The sequence below is a fragment of the Phocoena phocoena genome, chromosome 11, assembly GCF_963924675.1.
Source record: "Phocoena phocoena chromosome 11, mPhoPho1.1, whole genome shotgun sequence".
In the NCBI taxonomy this organism is placed as follows: domain Eukaryota; kingdom Metazoa; phylum Chordata; class Mammalia; order Artiodactyla; family Phocoenidae; genus Phocoena; species Phocoena phocoena.
This window is the reverse complement of record NC_089229.1, coordinates 92,539,672-92,560,481: the sequence shown is the minus strand read 5'-3', so window position 1 is coordinate 92,560,481 and position 20,810 is coordinate 92,539,672. Positions and strand designations below refer to the sequence as shown.

General features: G+C 46.4%; 1 protein-coding gene across 1 annotated transcript in view; it reads left to right on the top strand.

The window, feature by feature from the left end:
- The first annotated feature begins 2,426 nt into the window (after positions 1-2,426).
- The window catches only part of FAM234B (family with sequence similarity 234 member B), a 33,224-nt gene continuing 14,840 nt past the window's right edge, over positions 2,427-20,810 (top strand). The window contains exons 1-4 of the mRNA XM_065887389.1: positions 2,427-2,506; positions 12,880-13,278; positions 16,746-16,844; positions 20,384-20,572. Of these exons, the coding sequence (XP_065743461.1) occupies positions 2,470-2,506; positions 12,880-13,278; positions 16,746-16,844; positions 20,384-20,572 (724 nt within the window). The 5' untranslated portion in view covers positions 2,427-2,469. The remainder of the gene's footprint in view (positions 2,507-12,879; positions 13,279-16,745; positions 16,845-20,383; positions 20,573-20,810) is intronic.

Below are 20,810 nucleotides of genomic sequence, written 5' to 3'. Positions count from 1 at the left end.
GGCACAATGGTCAGGCAGGGTAGGCTGTCCACAGGCTTGTCTCCCCAGCCCACCCTTGTTTCACTCCTCTGGGAGGTAAGCCAAGTTGGGAAGTCAGGAAGCCTGGGCGTCCTCAGCGGGTGTCTGTGCAGCGAGGCACTCAGTCAGCTAGACTAGAGAGGATGTGACAGCTTTTCTTTAGGTTAAAGGCTAGGATTCTGATTTGTTTGGTGGCCGCTTTGAATTTTTTCCTTTAATTGAAGAAAAGGACATTAAGTGTAAGAATCACTGTTTTAAGCTGTGGTCCCGGTGTTAAAATGGAAAAAAAAAAATGTGGAGGGGATGGGAGAGATTTCCGGAGGGGGCCACAGTGTCAAAGAGGAGGAAACGTCAGGGAGCCAGAGGGAGGGATTCCTGGCATCTGCTTCCCCCTGAAAATCATTTGGGCAAAACTGGGGTGATGATTGGGGGGGGGAGAGGAAATGCCATAAAGATTAGGCATGGGGCTTCCCTGGTGGCGCAGTGGTTGAGAGTCCGCCTGCCGATGCAGGGGACACGGGTTCGTGCCCCGGTCCGGGAAGATCCCACATGCTGCGGAGCGGCTGGGCCCATGAGCCATGGCCGCTGAGCCTGTGCGTCTGGAGCCTGTGCTCCGCAAGGGGAGAGGCCACAAAGATTAGGCATAAAAAGGGGCTAGAGATGTCACATCTAGGGGATGCATATACCCTTACACATGTTTATGTGTACACATGTGTGTGTACCCACACGGGTGCTTTGGGTGACGATACAGTTTGCAACAAAGTTTTAATCAGACTTTGTACAATTTTATTTTACTTTTGTCACATAAGAAGGGACTTTCCCTAAGAAAAGTGGACAGATTTTTCTTTCCTTCTCTCCTGCGTAACCTTGCTGTTTCAGTCCACCTGCACCCTCTCCTAGAAACCCAAGTTCCTATTCTACAGCAAAAACAGATCCTACTCACCTTAAAGGTTATTTTTCTCAGGCTTCATATCTCAAGAATGTGTTCCAGTTAGCTAATCTGATTTCAGGCAAGCCTCTACTGGTTTATTGTGACCTGTAATGGTGCTTCTCTTAGATGACCCTCATAGATGTAAAATGTTTTTTTAATCATACCTCCAGAGAAGTGCCAAACAGTAGAAGTTTCAGGTATTGTATGCAGAAAGAATAAACAAATAAATTACTAACCCATTAAAGTGTTTTTAAATTTATTATTAAGTTATTAAATTGTCAAAAATAATAAATTGTTAATAAAAAGAAGTGCTAACACTTATAAAACACGAGGTGCCACACACTGTTCTAAGTGCTTTGCATGTGTCCATTTAATTCTCGAGACTACTTCTGTGGAATAGGAACTATCTCATCCCCAATTTGCAGATGAGGAAATCGAGGCAGAGAGAGATTAAGCAACTAGCCCTAGATCTGGCAGCTAGGAAATGGTGGAGTCCATTTGAACTCATGTGGCCTGGCTCCAGAAATCTGCGGCTCAGTCGGAGTGAGTGACATTTTTGCATGGGGAAAAGGGTGGTGAGGATTGCTGTTAGAATCTCTGGGACTGTAACCGTGGCACTGTCCTAGGACAGTTTCCCACGGGAATGAAGCGGTCCAAGTGACAGGTATCTTAGAATTTTTGTTTGACACTGAGAAGTCACATCACCTTTATAGATCTCAGTTTTCTCTTTAGTAAAACAAGGAGACTCTAAGGTCCGTTTCAGTTCTAAGATGAATAGTATCTTCAGCATTCCTGGAGTAAAATGCCGATCTCCTGGTGCCTGTGGGGAAGAAGCAGGTCTGTTCTTGCTTCCTTAGACCCTTCAAGCTAGAAGCTGCGGGGTAGGGTGCTGTGTGGATTACCTGGAAAGAACTGGTAACCAGAGATGAGGCTTAGAGCTCCAGGAAACCTCGACTTTTACCTAAGAAACATAGAGAAACACATTTACTAGGTGCCTACTGTGTGCTGCGTGTTTTAAACAGATTATATAATTTCATCCTCACAATACGCTCATGAAGTAGGTGGTACTGTCTCCATTTAAAAAATGAAGCTGAAGCTTAGCCATACCGAGTGACTTGCCCAAGATGGCCCAGCGAGTGATGGATGCAGGCAGGATTCAAATCCCGTCCGACTCCAAAGCCTACACGCATTTCACAACCCGGCCCTACTTTACTATCTATTGTCTCATTCCATGCTCACTGCAAGCCTATGCGGTGTATTATTTCCCCATTTCACTGAGGAGGAGAGTGAGGCTCCGAGTGGTGAAATGTCCTGCCCAGTAAGGGGTCTGTCCTCGAGGGGGCGGAGTAGAGCGGGAGGAGTGCTCACGTGGGCGCGGATGCCGCAGCCCGGCCCCACCTCCCGGCCCTGCCTCGCGGTCCGGCTCCCACCTTTTCCAGGTCCTGACCCCGCGCACCCCGACTGAGAACTACACTTCCCGGCAGGACGTGAGAGCGCGCACGCGCAGCGGGGCCTCCGCCATGGCGACCGTGCTGTCCAGGGCGCTCAAGCTCCCGGGTAAGAAACCGCCGCCCCGCGACCACCCCGCCCCCGCCGGGCCTGGGGAGATGGGGAGGCGAGACTCCGGGGGCGAAGCCGATCGGGGTCTGGCCCCAACCCGGGCGCAGCTGCCGGCGCGGGGAGGCGAGGCGGTGCAGCCCCCGCGGGCTGGGGTCCACGCGCCACCAGGGGGCAAATGAGGCGTTCGGCGGGTTGGGGGTCGTCGGCGCTGGGCAAGCCTGGGAAACACAGAGGGAGGGACGCGGGAGGCGCGTGTGGATGGTGGCTCGGCGCTGCGGCGGCGGCGAATGTCAGGGCGCGCGTCGCCACTGTCCCCAGGGGAGGGCGGTGAGCCTCCTTTCCCGAGCTACGCGAAGGAGGTACCGCAGCGTCTCCGACTCCTTCCGTCTTGGGCTGGACCTGGGCGGGGTCAGGGAGCGGCAGGATGGCGAGTGACCCCTTGGAGCAGCCTCTCCACTTAATGACAACATTGATGCTGCCTTGAGGTATGTGGGACAGGCATTTCCCCTCCTAAAAAATGCGTTATTTGGCAAATTGACCTGTCCAGGGTCGCACAAGCAGTATTGGAAAAGCTTGGACTTGAACATGGGGGGGTCTTCTGACTCTAGATCCTGGGCTTTTGGTTCCACTTGTTTGGCCTCTGGCTCTGGAGCCTGAGTATTTATGAGGGAAATTATTTGGCACCTGCAAGTTGCAGATAATGGATGGAATATTCTTTCAGGAGGCACTCGTGGTGATGTCAACTTCCAGAGCTAATTCAGTACTTTGGGCAGCAGCTCCAAGTTTTTTGTTTTTGCTCTTAAACCTCCAGCATGGGACTGTGCTACTAGAAACGTGCTATTTTAATAAAAGTATATTTATTCTGCCCAAATACATTTTAGACGTTAAGGCTTTAGAAAAATTTATAGTTTAACGTAAATAAGTTTTAAATATTAAGCTATAAACATTTGTTTGTTGGTAACTTAAGGTGTTAGTGGGAAAAACAGTTGTTTTGCCCGCTTGGGTAGAAAGTGCTAGTTGGGTGTCTGGCGGACATCCAGCATAAGGCTTCAGGGGGATTACTGGGTCCTGTTTCTCAAGGAGTTTCCAGTCTGCTACATTGTGCCACGGATGACACTGGGTTGGCTATGAATTTTCATTTCTGTTCCCAGATTTCATGACCTCAGACACCTTTTTTTTTTTCCCCCACATGTGCTCATTAGAACATCGGAAGGAACACTGATAATATCTCTCTTGGAATGTGTATGTAACATTGGAATGAAATGGGGGACATGTCCCTCTGCCTGCAGCATTGACTTTGAAGAGAATAGCCTTATGTATCCTTAGTGTAGGATGATATCCTCCCAAGGGGTGATGGGGTGTCAGACATATTTAGCTTTATTTCTTGTTTTCTTTTAGATTCCTTGCCCCCCTGCTTCCCCTCCTGCATAGGTAATTGTCATTCTCAAAGGCTGAGAATCTTGCTTTCGAAACTCTTGAGCTCTTTTGCATGCGGAGGCTTTGGTATTATTACTCCTGGAGTATTCAGTTGCAGTAACTTGGTCAGCCGACAGGGAAGGGAAGCACAGTCTGGTCGTTGGGCCTGTGTTTGGGTGGCAGCAGGGCCCTCAGCGCTCAGGAGCGTTTGATACTTTTAGGCCCAGGTACAAAGGCCATATGTTCTTTTATGTGACGTGGGTTTTTTGTTTTTTGCTTGTGCTTTTGCTTTTCTCCCTCCTGCCCTTTTCTCCCCTCCACCCCAAATACAATTTTTAGGTAGAAGTTGCTTTCTTAGAGCTCTTTTTGGATGCCCTGTAATTGGATCTGTGAAGCTACTGTCCTGTTTGGGCTACTGTATCATGTTACCTTAGTTAACATTCTCGCTATTTTTTTTTTTAATTGAGTATCATTGACCTATAACATTATACTAGTTTCAGGTATACAACCTCATGATTTGATATCTGTAGACGTTGCAAAATGACCACCACAATGACATCCTCACTATTTTTACGTGTAGGGAAGCAGAGTAGAATGGTGGTGAAGAGCACGCGACAGACTTGGGTTAAACCCACTCTTTATCAGATTAGTTACTTATTCTCTTTAAGCTTTAGTTTCTTCGTACGTAATAATAATGTTATTGTGGAGCATACACTGTATGTCACACAGGAGGGTGATCTGACGTAGTGAATGTAGTGAAAGAGATGGATGTCCTCAAGAAGTTTGTTGACCTGTGACATGTGTTAAGTATTCAGTAAGTGTTAATTAACCATTCTTATCTTCATCATTAGCACCATGATCTTTACAAATGTGTTACCTTGAGGAAGACCTGATGTAATGTGCGTATGACAGATGTCCATCAACCTGGTGAAGAAAGAACAGTTGCTGGGGATGTATTTCAGTCTCGTACCCTTTCACCAAGCTCAAGATGGAAAGATGTTTGGTCCACAGGCATAGAATGAGGTTAATTAATAACAGAAGGGCAGTGTGACAGTCATAAAGCAGGGGGTGGGGCAATTTATCTCTTAAGAATATATATTTTTAGTCTATTTAAAAGTTTAAAGGTCAGGGCTTCCCTGGTGGCGCAGTGGTTGAGAGTCCGCCTGCCAATGCAGGGGACACGGGTTCGTGCCCCGGTCCGGGAAGATCCCACATGCCGCGGAGCGGCTGGGCCCGTGAGCCATGGCCGCTGAGCCTGCGCGTCCGGAGCCTGTGCTCCGCAACGAGAGAGGCCACAGCAGTGAGAGGCCCGCGTACCGCAAAAAAAAAAAAAAAAAAAAGTTTAAAGGTCAAACACTGAAGGGAATATAAGAGCATAATGTTATTGTAATGGTTTGTTTCATTATATGTAACTTGGAGAGGTTATGTGCCCCTGGATAAACTAGTTCATGATGCGAATGATTTACCTTTAGTTGCAGTAGAGTGTATAGGATAGTCTGTGTAAAGTGTAGTGCATGTCATAGAATAGTATGTATTATAGTATGCTTTCCTGAAAACACTTGGGGGTGGTACAGTTGCGTGTCTTTCCTACCGATGTTTTCCTCTGTCCCATTTTGGGAATGCTGTTTACCTAGTAACCCCAGTCTTCCTATAAGGAAGAGTGACAGCCATGGAAAGCTCATTTATGTTGATTTATTCTGAAATCAGTGTCTCCTCTTTATTCTTTGAAAGCCTTTCATTGACTAACAATGTGAGTGCTGGCTGAAATCAGCAGACAAGAGGGTGGGGAAGCTGAAGCAAGGATTTGGTGTCTACTCCTCAGCCTGAGGATAATTTTAGGCAAGTCAGCGTACTGTCTACCTCTTTTTCTGTGAATAGACAGAAAAAAAAAATATTTACTTAGGTCTTCTCTAATTAAAACTTGCAGTCTGTAATAATTAAGCTGGGGCTTGTCTTTGCACTTTCTGGAAACATATATATTAATAGTGTTAAAGTCAGTACGTGTCTTCCTCTATAATTTGGGCACGAACACGTGGCAACCTGCTGCGATCCCTTAAAGAAAGCCTCTGCGGTCTTGCATGCGTGCCTCTGCTTCAGAGGTGTCGTGTGGGGTCAGTTCTTGGACTTGCGGCCCCTCTTCTTTCTCTGAGGATTCTTCTATTTTGCCGCACTGCCGTTTAGAAACGTACGTTACTGTGGAGAAGGCAGCCTGATTTTTGTCCCATCGTTAGTGACTTGATTCTTTTCCCCTTGACCTGCCTGCTCATGGGATTCCTTCTTTGTCCTTGAAGTTCAGTGCCTTTACTAGGATATGTTTCAATATGGATTATTCTTTTGTTTATTTATTTATTTATTTTGCGGTACGCGGGCCTCTCACTGTGTGGCCTCTCCCGTTGCGGAGCACAGGCTCCGGACGCGCAGGCTCAGCGGCCATGGCTCACGGGCCCAGCCGCTCCGCGGTATGTGGGATCTTCCTGGACCGGGGCACGAACCCGTGTCCCCTGCATCGGCAGGCGGACTCTCAACCACTGCGCCACCAGGGAAGCCCTTAAATGTCATTTTTGGTTCCATTTTCTTTTCTGTTCTCTCCTTTAGTTATGCATATATTGGATCACTTTTGTTCTTTATATCTATCCCTTTCTCTCTAGTCCTTTTAAAAGCTTTGATCTTTCCCATGGGAAGCACAGAGATAGTTAGTCCAGGCTTCAGGCCTGACTGCCTGGGTTTGAATCCTGGTACTATCACTGACTTGCTATTTAACTATGGGCCAGGTACTTACACTTCCAAACCTCAGTTTCCTCATCTTTAAAATGGAGATAATACCGTGTCTACCTTTAAGAGTTGCTATGAAGATTTACTGAGCTAAGACAGTAAAAGGGTTTGGAAGAGAGCATAGTAAGTGCTCAAAACTGCCAGCCACTGTTGTTATTTCCATTTCATCCTGCTTGATTTTCACAGTCTATCCTTTAAGTCTCTGACGCTGTTTTTAGCCATGTCGGTTCTTTTTGCTGATCCCAGTAAGGATATCCTTTCTAAAATGGTTTTTTAAAAAGTTAATTTATTTTTTAGGCTCTACCAGGTCTTAGCTGAGGTACTCGGGACTTCGCTGCGGCATGCACGTGGGATAGAGTTCCCCGACCAGGGATTGAACCCGCGCCCCCTGCATTGGGAGCACGGAGTCTTACCCACTGGACCACTAGGGAAGTCCCTAAAATTGCTTTATTTTCTTCCATCGTTTTCCTGAGCTCTCCTTGTTTACTTTTCATCTTCTCTATTGCATTGTCATTTCTTCTTAGAAATACTATATTTTTCTTATGAGCCCTTATTTCAGAGAAGACTATTTCTTGAATTTCTCGGATCCCAGGGGGAAGTGTAGGTTCATTATCTCTTCCGTTTCGTGGTATAATTTGTCCAGCCTTCGTTCTGTAGCCGGTTTCGTCCGCTAGGTTTTGTTGTAACTTCTTCCTTAGGTATTTGTAGAACTTTGCAGTAGCTTATGGACCAGGTACTAATGATGGCTCCTCTCTGATTCCTCTTCATATCTAAATGGGTGGCTGCTTTAAAGCCAGCTATTGGCTGACCCGTGGGCAGGAGCTGAGTGAGCTGGGGCAGCTGGAGGCTGGAACCTAATGTAGGCTGTCAACTCAGATCCCTTTCCCATCAGTGCTCTTCCTTTGCGGGTGTTTCTCTCCCGGCTGGCGTTTGTCACAGGGCCTTAGAGTGCTGGCTAGTGTTTACTTCTCTTCGCTTCTTGTGCCAGTTATCAATTTATTGCCCCTGAGCTGCATATTCAGTTTTGTTGCCTGATCTGTGAAAGCGGATCCGGACCCTTTAAATACCAAGTTTGTCCTTCCTGGGATACAGTCTCCCCATCGTAGGATACCTTTTGGATTTCTCTTCCCACATTTACATTTACTCTCCTATCACTGTCTAATAGTTCTTTATATGAAACTGTCCTCTTTGAATTACCGTCTGCTTTCGGTCTCCCTGTTGGACCCACACTGTCCAAAACATCCTCCAGTCGAGAACTGACGGTACTCCAGCGCTTGTTCTAACCTGCCGTGCTGCCAGCCTGCTTCTTATAAGGAGAGAAGCTTGTGCTTTTTCTCCTTCAGTCTTAACCTCACCTTTGACTCTGTGGTGTTGAATGGGGCTCATTGGTGCTTCTGGGACCCCAGACTTTGTCTTTCTGAGCAAGAGATTATTTGGTTTGGCTTTATATCCGTGGAACAAGGGAGGCAGCATAACTGATTGGTTAGGACTGTGGACTCTCATCAAATTGCCTGAGGTTGAATCCCGGCTTTTCTTGTTAATTCTGTGATCTTAGGCAACTTACCTCTCTCTCTATTTTCATCTTTTTGATGAAAATGCGAATAATAATAATACCTACCTCTTAGAGTTGTTGTGGGGATTAAATGAGTTAATCCCTGTAAATGCTTCGACCAGTGCCTGGCATTGTAGCTCTCAGTACATTTCCAGTTGACATCCACGTCATCACCATTATTAATTCTGTGAACTCTGCTCATTGCTGGAGACTTGAAATGTATGTCCCTGTTCTTACTGTACTTCCTCAGTTGGATACAAGTTTCACTGCCTTTGGCAATGGTTTTCCATAAATTCTAGTTTGGCAATGTGGCTGTTTCCCTTCCCCTCCCCCCCCCAATTTTATTTCTTTTTATCCCCCCGCCCCCTGGTTTTAGGAAGAGACAGACAGAAAGGCCTTCCTTTGCCATCATTAACTAGAAGCACATAATTTTGTTAGAGGGATCAGTTCAACAGCGGCTTGTTTTCAAAGAATGACAAAGTGAGAGAGAGGCATGGACATATATACAGTACCAAGCGTAAAATAGATAGCTAGTGGGAAGCAGCCGCATAGCACAGGGAGATCAGCTCAGTGCTCTGTGGCCACCTAGAGGGGTGGGATAGGGAGGGTGGGAGGGAGGGAGACGCAAGAGGGAAGAGATATCGGATATATGTATATGTATAGCTGATTCACTTTGTTATACAGCAGAAGCTAACACACCATTGTAAAGCAATTATACTCCGATAAAGATGTTAAAAAAAAGAAAACAAAAAGAATGCCTGCAATTTATTTTTATAGATTTAAAGAATTTAAAGAATTTACAGATCTCTGCAGCGTGTGCAGTGGAGCTTTCTTCCTGCCTGTGACAGTGTATCATACAATAAAAGTGCATTTCCTTTAAACCGTTTTGTTTGCCGGTACTTCATTCATGATTTCACTTTGGCAAAGGTGCTGTTTTAGGCTGTGTTTGTTGCAGGGTGGAAAGTGACTAGCAAGACTGAATTCAGTAAGGGTCGATGCTACATTTTTCACTAAAAATTGTGCAATTACAGGACAGCTTGAGTGTGTGTAGAAAGTGCGTGGGAGTTTTAGTTGCATCAGTTGTGTGATGGGGCTACCAAGGAAGCTGGCCTGATCCTAGGTTACAGGAATTGAACTGTAGTGTCCTCTCTGACTAGGGAGGACACCGTTCTGCTCTTCTCTGCCCTGGTCACACTGCAACCTGGGGACTGTATTCACGTCTGGGAACCATCCTTTAAAGAGCACAGACATGTCACTTTGTGTCCAGAGGAGAGTGACCAGGATGTTGTGGAGCATCTGAAACAATGCGTCTTCAAGTAATGGATTGAAGAGGTAGAGGTATTTAACCGGGGCTGAGGAGATTGGGTCAGGCAGTGGGGAGATAGAATGCCAACCATAATAACAGAAGCTGAAATTTACTGAGTGTGACCCTAAGGCAGCACTGAGAACCATGCATATGTTATCTTATTTAATCCTCGTAACAGTCATATGAGGTAGGAACGATAATTATCCCATTTCACAAATAAGGAAACTGAGGTTACTAAAGTGAAGAAATTTAATTGAGGTCACACAGTTAATGAGAGATGGAACAAAGATTTGACTTAAGGTTGCTTATTGTAAGGACTTGAGCTTGTAAATACCGTATCTTACGTTTCTTATGATTGGTATCTTCAAGTATTATGCATGGGGAAGAGGGGTCCCAGAAATTAAAACTAAGACAGGTAGTTGGCAAATGCCCAGACGTAGATTCCTGAATCAGAGTAAGGCGCTGCTTTCTAGATGGGAGGGTAGTGAGTTCCCTGATAAGGCTTCCGCTGAGGTGTACGCTGAGTGACTGCCTGGTGGGCGTTGGTAAGGAGGCGCATATTTGGAATACGGGTGGAGGTGGATTATGTGACCTTCAAAGTCTCTAAGAACCCTGAGATTTGAGGCTGCTGTATATGTTTTCCTCTTTGTCAAGTGTATTCTTTTTTTAACTTGAAATTTTAAAAATTGTGGTAAAATACACATAATAAAATTCAGCATCTTAACCATTTTTAAGTGCACGGTCTGGTTAAGAATACTCACATTGTTGTACAACCAAGCTCCAGAACGTTTTCGTCTTGCAAAGCTGAAATTCTATACCCACTAAACAACAACCCCACCATGGACCTCTCCCTCCAGGTGCTGGAAACCACCATTCTACTTCCTGTTTCTGTGAATGTGACTACATATAAGTAGAATCATACAGTATTTGTGTTTTGGTGACTGGCATATTTCACGTAACATAATGACCTCAAGACTCATCGGTGTTGTATGTAGCAAGTGTCAGAATTGCCTTATTTTTGAAGGCTGAATAATACTCCACCATATGCAGGCAGCACATTTAAAACATTCTGTCAGGTGTATTTTTTTTTAGCAAAAAAAAAAAAAAACTTATAAAAGTGTTAGAGTTAATATTACAACAACCTATGGTTCTGTTTGCAAACTGTATAAATAAAGTTATCTGAGGTGGTTAGGGAATGATGGGCCCTAATTAATAAAACCATTTGGTTCATAGAGGAAATATAAAAATTATGGGAATCAGCTGCACTGACTCTCCGGCATATCCTGGAGGTACTATTTTGCATTAAATTTCTAATAATTGCTTAATTTTCTTATAATTTAATACCTTAAAAAATCAAACTCAGTATTTATTGGACAAAATGAAGTGACATCACCAAGATCCCAGTGACCAGAGGCAGAGAACATGAGAAATTCTTCCTTTTCCCCTTTTAAATATCCAGGTTGTATTTTCTTTTTTATATGTCTTCTTAACAAAGGATTTAACCATAGAGTTTACATTAGTGATAGCTTACCAGGTAATTTCCAAAACCAGCAACTTTTTCTTGGTTTTTATTTGGCTATAGCCTAAAATAAAGGCATAAACTCATCCAGTCGCTGGCTGCAAGGGCCAGGGGTGGCTCAGAAAGAGGTGGGCTTAAGCCCCCTGTAATGTCTGCCTCTGGCCACCCCTGCAAACATATGGTCTCAGTCAAACCAGGGAGCTTGTTGTGTAAACCAGCCTCAAGACAAGTCCTTCACCTCCTTGTGCCGGCTGGATCCCACCCCTCTGGGCATGCAGGCTCAGAATAGCAGTTTTCAGGTGACTACTGTTTACTGAAACATGTACTGAAAGGGCGATAGATTTGCAGGGAGGTTCTCAAAAGTAAGTTTTTGGTAAGACGTCTCCAGATGACTTTCAGCATTTGACTTTCTCCGTGGTTTCCATAGCAACAACTGGGAAGTCACACATATTGGCCTGTGAGGAGCAGGCCAACTGTGCAGAGAACAGTTGTTCTAAAGGTTTAGTGGAGGGAGTTACCTGGTGGTCCAGTGGTTAAGACTTTGCCTTCCAATGCAGGGGGTGTGGATTCAATCCCTGGTCAGGGAGCTAAGATCCCACATGCCTGGGGGTCAAAAAACCGAAGCATAAAACAGAAACAATATTGTAACAAATTCAATAAAGACTTTAAAGAGGGACTTCCCTAGTGGCGCAGTGGTTGGGAGTCTGCCTGCCAATGCAGGGGGCATGGGTTGGAACTCTGGTCCGGGAAGATCCCACATGCCACGGAGCAACTAAGCCCATGTGCCACAGCTACTGAGCCTACGTGCCACAACTACCGAAGCCCGCATGCTTAGAACCTGTTGTCTGCAACAAGAGAAGCCACCGCAATGAGAAGCCCGCGCACCACAACAAAGAGTAGCCCCTGCTCGCTGCAAGTAGAGAAAGCCCATGCGCAACAATGAAGACCCAATGCAGCCAAAAATAAACTGAAAAAAAAATAGACTTAAAAAAAATGGTCCACATCAAAAAACCTTCAAAAAAAAAAAAAAGGGACTTCCCTGGTGGCACAGTGGCTAAGAATCTGCCTACCAATACAGGGGACATGGGTTCGAGCCCTGGTCTGGGAAGATCCCACATGCCATGGAGCAATTAAGCCCGTGTGCCACAACTACTGAGCCTGCGCTTTAGAGCCCGTGAGCCACAACTACTGAAGCCTGTGCACCTAGAGCCCGTGCTCCACAACAAGAGAAGCCACCACAATGAGAAGCCTACACACCACAACGAAGAGTAGCCCCTGCTCGCTGCAACTAGAGAAAGCCCGCTCACAGCAACAAAGACCCAATGCAGCCAAGAATAAATAAATTTTTAAAAAATGTTAAAAAATATAGTTTAGAGGAGTCGCAGGAAAGATCGGAACATCACCAATCTAAGATAATCAAAGGAAGTATGCACATCAGGTGTATGGAAGGTTTCATAGAGGAGCTATGGTCTATTTCGTCAGTCACACAAATTAAGAGAGGGCTTTTTAAAAAAAAAAAAACAGCTAAAATGTATTTGAAATTTGCCACTTTCTCTGTTTCTTTTCCAATGTTCTTAAGCTCATGAAAACAATAATTCTAGAGCACTGATTTTCTTTTTTTCCCCCATTCTTTCCCCCTTTTCGCTGGAATCTATTTTATAGACGGCTCCAAGGTTCAGGCTTGTCAACGTAGATTTGTTCCGTTCTGTTCTGTGTGTTCTCCTAGGTGTTTACTGTTGCTGTGTGTTTGCCGAAGGTCCCTCCTTCCAGGTTCTCCTTGACCGTCTGGCTTTCTGTCTTTTCAGGGAAGAAGAGCCCAGACCTGGGGGAGTATGACCCCCTCACACAGGCCGACAGCGACGAGAGTGAAGATGATCTCGTGCTTAACCTGCAGCAGAAGAACGGAGGGGTCAAGAACGGGAAGAGTCCGCTGGGAGAAGCACCAGAGCCCGACTCGGATGCTGAGGTCACTGGGGCTGGGAAGCCCCATCTCTCGGAGGTCACCACGGAGGGGTACCCCTTGGAGCCCCTGGGGGCCCTGGAGCAGAAGGCGGCCTCCTCCATCGTGTCCTACGTGCGCACGTCCGTCTTTCTGCTGATGCTGGTGATCTCCATGGTCCTGGTGCTCGTGTGTGCCTTCCTGATCCCCTGTCCCCCCCGAGACCTGCACAGCACGTGGAGCCGCCACTTGGGCCCCCAGGGAGGTGAGCTGCGGGATTTTTAGCTCTAAGTCTGTAAAACTTCATGATCGCATGTCATTCCGGCAGGCTTCTGATTACGTTGAAAATTTCCTCCAAGTCTTTACAAATTAACGTGTGTGTCATCTAGCATTTCTCCCCCTGTGTGTGGAGGTGGTTAGGAGGTTAGGATTTGAAATGAGACAGAAAGATGGATCTGTATGGCTCCAAAAACTTGGGTGGATCGCTGCGCTGTGTGTCTCTGGGGAAGGTCTTAATTAGACGCAGGGAGGAGAGAACCCTGGTTTGCTGAGTCTTGCTGTGCAGCCTGCATCAGGGGAGAGCAAAGCTGTGGGAAGGGCGGTTTACAGAGAAAAGTGAGGCTCCCATCCTGGCCAGGCCAGAGGCCACAGCTCCTGTAGGGCCCTTGGGGTGTTGTTGATTGTAGAAGCCTGATCTAAATTGAATTTTCAAATAATTTCTTTTTTTTAATTTTCTTTTTCTTTTTCTTTTTTATCGACGTATAGTTGACTTAACAGTGTTGTGTTAGTTTCTGGTGTACAGCAAAGTGATTCAGTTTTGTACACATCTTCTTTTTCATATTCTTTTCCACTATGGAAAAGATTTGTTACAGAATATTGAATATAGGTCCCTGTGCTAGACAGTGGGACCTTGTTGTTTACCAAATAATTTCTTTTCAAGGAAAAGAGAGTTGCTTCCTTGCTGCAACTTTTCTTTCTTGCTCCTAACGGTTGGGATGGGGCTACCCAAGGAATTTTGTCTCATTTTGGAGCAGGTTTCTTTATTTTTTTATTATTATTTTTTTTACTGAATGAAAGTCTTAAAATTTTACCGTACTTTCCAATTTTCAAAAGTTTCACACACATGATTTCTTGTAAATCCCTTTTTTGTAATCCCCTACCCCTGCATTGCCCCTCCTCCTTCCCTCTCCCCACTGGTAACCACTAGTTTGTTCTCTGTATCTGTGAGTCTGCTTCTTGTTATATTCAGTAGTATGTTGTATTTTTCAGATTCCACATATAAGTGATGTACGGTATTTGTCTTTCTCTGTCTGAGTTAGTTCACTTAGGATAACACCCTCCAAATCCATCCATGTTGCTGCAAATGGCAAATTTTCTTTCTTTTTTATGGCTGAGTAGTATTCCACTGTATATGTGTACTGTATCTTCTTTATCCATTCATCTGTTGATGGACCTGTAGGTTGTGGAGCAGGTTTCTTTAAAACAGCTTGCCCTGGGTCAAGATTGGGGATCCCATCTAACTGTCGGTGCTGAAAGGTCCTGTCCCTCGAAAACTGCACCAGGCTGAAGGGGCTCAGAACACACCAGCCCACCGTGGCGCTTTGGTGTATTGACTATTTTGAGTTAAAGGCATTTGACCAATAGCAGGTGCAAGCGGGCCACTCTGACCTTCGATTCTTCCCAAAAGCAGGAGATGAAACTCCCAGGTGAAAGATGCCCTCCCTATTCCAGGAGGAAAGAACACTCTTATCACCAGAGACAGGGGGTTGAGGCAGAGAGACATTTGTACAAACAGACCTTGTTAGAGTAACCCTCATCTTCCTGTAGTTCCCTCATATATTTTAGTTACTTTTCCAGTCGCCACTTTGTGCTATGCGGAATATAAACACTGCGGTTTAGCCACGTCTTTGGGTCTTCATTTAACTGTGGGAACTCCCATGCACATGCCCAGTTTTATTAAATAAAATATGAGTGCTTTCCCCTTGTTCATCTGTCTTATGTCAGTCTCAGCTAGAAACCTTAAGAAGGCAGAGGAAAACTTTTCCCTTCCCTACGGTATGCCCACACCCCTGCATCATCTTGATCTAGAAACATTTTCTCTCTGACCCTTCTCTGATCCCAGCTGAATTAGCTTCTGATGAGTTCTTCGTTCTCATCTTTACTTTCTCTTAAGGCAAAACTGGGTGGATATGTCTTACGATATGTTCCTACACATAGAATGTCTCTCCCTCTCTTCCTTTCTTTTTTGTTTTTTCTAAGTTAGCTCTTGTAATATTTATATACAGCGTAAAGACTAGTAATGAATTCTTGGTGTATCTACCACCGAGTTTAAGAAATAGGACCTTGTAAAGATCTTTGCAATTCCCCATGTGTCGCTCCTGACCGTATCCCCCTCTCCCCACCAGAGGGTTCTCCTCTCCTGAGTTTTGTGTCGTTATTCCTTTACTTGTGTTTAAAGTTTTACCACATAGATATGCATCTCTAAATGATATATTCTTTAATTTTGCCTGTTTTTGAATTTCATATAAATATTGATATAATCATGTAGTTGTCTGTGACTTGCTTTTTTGTTCAGCGTATTTAAATAATATGTTGGAGGTTTATCCGTATCAATGTACTGTCACTGGAGTTTATTTTCACCACTAATTTTCCATGGTACGAATGTCCTATGGTTTATCGATCCACTTCACTGTCGATGAGCATTTAGGTGACTTCTGTTTTTTAAAAAATAAGTAATGCCACAAAGAAGATTCTTGTGCGTGTTTCCTGTTGGAGTGTAAGGATTTCTCTAGGGCGTAATCCTGGGGGTGAAATGGCTGGGTTACAGGATATGTGCATGTCCAGCCCTAGGAGTTTCTCTTCAATTATCTTCCGTAGTGGTTGTACCAGTTTACACTTCCACTAGCCATGTGTGAGTTCTCTCCGAATTTGGAAAGCATCCTCTGACTCCACACTGTTTGGAGGTGTGGGGGGTGGGTGGTGGCATGACACTACCTACCTTGCCACTGCCGGGTGGAGATGGAGGTCCAGGCTCCCATCAGGCCTCTGCTGACACCAGGGCTGGGCGGCTGCCCCGTTAATGCTTGGTGGGGATAGAACCGTAGGCTTCCCTCGTGTATGGAGGCCTGAGTGCTGCTAGGTGGGTATGGGAGCCCAGCCTCCCCACCCGGCCTTCTCTGACCTGACCCTGGTGGGGTGAGAGGGACCTTGTTACAGCCCGGCAAGGGTTTCCTCTTGGCCTTTGCTATGGGGCTGGCTGGGACCACAGTTTTGTCTGTGGCGTTTGGTCGGAGTAGAGCAGTTCTTGTGGAAAACTTTTCTGTCTTGCTAGGCTGTGCCTTTCCTGTCCTTTGGCTGGGGACCAGCTCTTCTGGGGCCTTCCGTGTGTCCCTGTTGGCATTTCTGGGTTGCCAGCTTCTGCAGCACCCTGTCTGGGATATGAGGCCAAAGAAAACCCAGGGGAGCCGCCAGCCTGTCCTTCCTTGGGTCTTGCCGTCCCCAGCCGGTCTGCCTTCTCTCTGCCTTCCAGAGTCTTCTCGTGTTTGTTTTATGTTTAATGCCCAGGGATTCTAGCTGTCCTTGGCGAGAGGCACAGGCAGAAGTGGGTGTGTGTATCTTTTCTAGGACCCAGAAGTCTGCCTGGTTCTTACGGAGCATTCCCTTTCCAGCCTGGAGCAGGGAGCTGGTCTGTCTAACTTGCCGCGGACCCTGTGTTTCTCATGTGTCTATCAGGTGGGGACCTGTCTCCACTGGACCTGGCAGACGTGAACGGAGACGGCCTGCGTGACGTGCTTCTCTCCTTCGTGACATCAGGGAATGGGAGCACCGCTGGTAAGAGGGTGTCTTCGGAGGCCTCGGCGGGAAAAGCTGGTTGAGCGGAGGGTGTGAGCTCAGAGGATGCGCTGGGGCTGCCTCCTGAGCAGGCTGCAGTGAGGAGAAAGCCCTGGGGGATCCGGCACGCGCGATGGGCCTCGTCGGGAGGCTCCTGCATGTACATAACGCCTGGTTCAGGGAATCACAGAGCATGAGAGCTGGAGGGCGCCCCGGGACCAACCTGAGACCCAGGGAGGAGGTTCCTTGGCCGCACGCCTGCCCTGAACAGCGCCAGCACTTAGGTTGCTTGAGTTTTCTCTGAGTCGGTTCTCCCTGGCCTCTTAGATGATGGTAAACATAGACTCTATCTACCTTCCCCTCCCTGGCAGAAAGCTTTTGCTCACGTTCTGACGTATCTTTATACACATACCTCTTGGCTGGGTGTTTTCCTTTGACCCCGTCTGTTTGCTCTTCCATCTCTGCTCTCCATCCTGCTCCCCGCGGGATGGGAGGCTGACCCGTACGCATTACGTCAGGTCCCAGGCCTGCAGACTTCCACTGGGTTTGGCCATTGGGGAGCACAGGCCAGAAGCGAGAGGAGAGGAAGAGAGTGACCAGCGGGTGTTTATTCCCCTGGCTCCCCTCTGCCCGGGCCACCTCAGGCTGGCTACATCCTTGCTCAGAGGTCACAGCCTCTCTCAAGGTGGTCCTCTTACAGGACTTTCTTTTTCTCGATTCCAGCAAACGCTTCCTCCCCCTGTCTCTTTGGGCCTGGGCATGGCAAAAGTTCGGAGGGGCTGTACTATCTCTTGTGGTTTCCCTACACCTCGACCACATCTTTGTAAACAGTCTCTTTATTAAACCTCCACAACTTACCCTAATTGAGTGAGCTGGGCTTTTTTGGGACCCCAGCCGATACAAGTCAACTGCAAAAAAAAAAAAAAAAAAAAAGTTGCTTTTTCATTATAGGTACATGGGGGCTTTTGATTTGTCCCTCAGCCTCCATTTAAGTGCATTTGAACTGAAGTCTGTAAACTGATACAGGAACTCTGGTTTGAGGCTGAGGATGGCCTCCCAACTGTTTTTTAATCATTCAGACCTTGGAATAAACATTTAGGTATGTTATAGAGGATGCTAGGCTGCATGCCTCTCTGACGTTATTAGAAATACCTTTCTGGGGCTTGCGCAATATGCGGGAGCAATTTGGGCATAGCTTTGTTTATGGGAAGAACCTCCAGCCTAGAAATTGCCTTTTATACGATTGAACCTTACTTATGCCTATGACTTACTAGCCTTTGAAGTAAAAATTTCCCCCTTCCACTTGCAGAGATTTTTTTCAGTCATTTGGTATTTTACGTGGTTTGCTACGTATCAGGACTCATGATGGCAAGGCCGTGAGTTGGGACGCACTATGGACCAGCCTGATTTGGTTATAGATTATAAAAGCAATAATAGCGCTAACTAACACATGGTACTTTGTATGTGCTATGCACTGTTGTAAAAGTACATAACATATTATGAACGAGCTTATCCCTCAGTGTACCTGTAACGTGGACTAATATTATTATCCCCTTTTGCAGGTGGGGAAAGTAAGGGATAGTGAGCTGAAGGAACTTGATCAGTCTCACAGCTGGTAGCGGTAGCGCTGGGATCCAAACGGTATAGCCGGTAGACTCTGGAGTTCCTGCCCTTGACCCTTATGTCAAATTGCTGTGCCCACAGCCCCAGCCAGTGGGTTCAAAGATCTGTGCCACTGACCATGAGGAGGATTGTGTTTCTTATTCGTTTGTTCATTCATCCAACAACCTGCTGTGCACCTTACATAGAGCTGCACTGGTTCTTTTGAGCTAAACAAGAGGAGTGTGGTCTCTGCCTCATGGAGTCGTGGTGTGAAGGGAAAGGGATGACCCATCACCACCGGGAAAAAGACAAGTCACGCAATTGATGTGGAGTCGAGAGGGCCATGAAGGAGGGAGGACAGCACAGTCTATTAATCAGAGCATCCCTGGGAAGTCCGGGGGGTAACATACATCGCTGAGATTTGTCATGTAAACCGCTGCTTCTGGCAGCAAGGTCTGAAAGGGCAAACCAGTTTGTCACTCGTTTTTAGGTTGTATGTTTAATTAGCAGTTCTGAGGAATAGGTACAAGGAAGCTCTAACATGTCCTTATCCTTCTTAGCTGTTGCTAGAAGTGAAAAGTGGAAGTGTGTGAGGTGGGCCGTATCCCCACCCTGAAAGTGGATGTGAAACCGGCACGAGAGAAAGTTATTATTCTGATAGGTTAATTGAGTGACATAAAGGGTTGTTTGTTAAAGAGGTGAGCTGCTCGAATCCTTTGCCAGCTAGGTATAATGGTTGCCCAAGTATTCTTTCTTGACTGGGGCCAGATCAGCTGATTCGCTGGAACTCTAGACCAGGAGGACCTCCTGATCTTTGCTAAGTATAACCTTCAGGGTTTTTTGTTTGTTTGTTTCACTTTTTGGCTGTGCCACTCGGCTTGTGGGATCTTAATTCCCTGACTAGGGATCGAACCCATGCCCGCTGCATTGGAAGTATGGAGTCTTAACCTCTGGACCGCCAGGGAAGTCCCCAGGTTTATTTTATTTATTTATTTATTTAACATCTTTATTGGAGTATAATTGCTTTACAGTGGTGTGTTAGTTTCTGCTATACAACAAAACGAATCAGTTATATATATATATATGTTCCCATATCTCTTCCCTCTTGCGTCTCCCTCCCTCCCACCCTCCCTATCCCACCCCTCTAGGTGGTCACAAAGCACCGAGCTGATCTCCCTGTGCTATGCGGCTGCTTCCCACTAGCTATCTATTTTAGGTTTGGTAGTGTATATATGTCCATGCCACTCTCTCACGGTGTCACAGCCTACCCTTCCCCCTCCCCATATCCTTAAGTCCATTCTCTAGTAGGTCTGTGTCTTTATTCCCGTCTTGCCCTTAGGTTCTTCATGACCTTTTTTATTCCCCAGGTTTATTTTTTAGAGATTGTTTTCTGCTCTCAGGGAGCATTTGCTAGCGATGATTAGAATTCAGGTACTTTGCTTCCTGCTCTATACATATTCTAGATCAGTGTCAATTTTCTGAGCCTAGCTTTGCTTCCCGTTTTTTTGTTCGTTTGCAACCCCTCCTTTTCCATATTCTTGATGTTGCTCCTTTTATTCAGAAAGCACTTGGCTGCTAGATATGATCGGCGCTTTGCAAAGCACTGAGGATGCAGAAATGAACGTGATGGGCTTTAGCCTTAAGGATATCCCTGTTTAGCGGGGGCTAAGGTGACAGACACGTCAACAAGTGTGGTAGGAGAGTAGAGGTGCACACGGGTTGCCTGCAGGATGTCGTCTTACATGAGAGATGTGTTGAACAGATGTGACAGGTACTCTGTTTGCAGACCTTGTTGCCAGAAGTACAGGAGGGAGCTGAGCGCACAGGTCTGAGCTGCTGCCTTACCTCTATTTCCTTTTGGTTTTCTAGACCCCCGCTCAGCTCTCCCTCTTATCTCCTCTGCCTCCTGCCCTTTCTTGTCTCTTGTGTGCTTTTAGGTGTCTCAAGGCCACCTGCTGTCCTCGTGTGCCTTTCGGGGATGAATGGCAGTACGCTCTGGTCTAGTCCCCTCCCCGAGGAGGCCCGAGATATTACCTGTCTGGATCTAATGCCAGGGAGAGTGGCCGAAACCGTCTGCCTTGTGACGGGGACACACAAGATGCTCAGTGCATTCAACGCGACATCAGGTAAACATCACTGACTGCGGGGCTTCTCTGGTGGCACAGTGGTTGAGAATCCGCCTGCCACTGTAGGGGACACGGGTTCTTGCCCGGTCCGGGAAGATCCCATGTGCCGTGGAGCAGCTAAGCCCATGCGCCACAACTAGTGAGCCTGTGCTCTAGAGCCCGCGAGCCACAACTACTGAGTCCGTGTGCCACAGCTCCCGAGTCCGCGTGCCACAACTACTGAAGCCTGCGCGCCTGG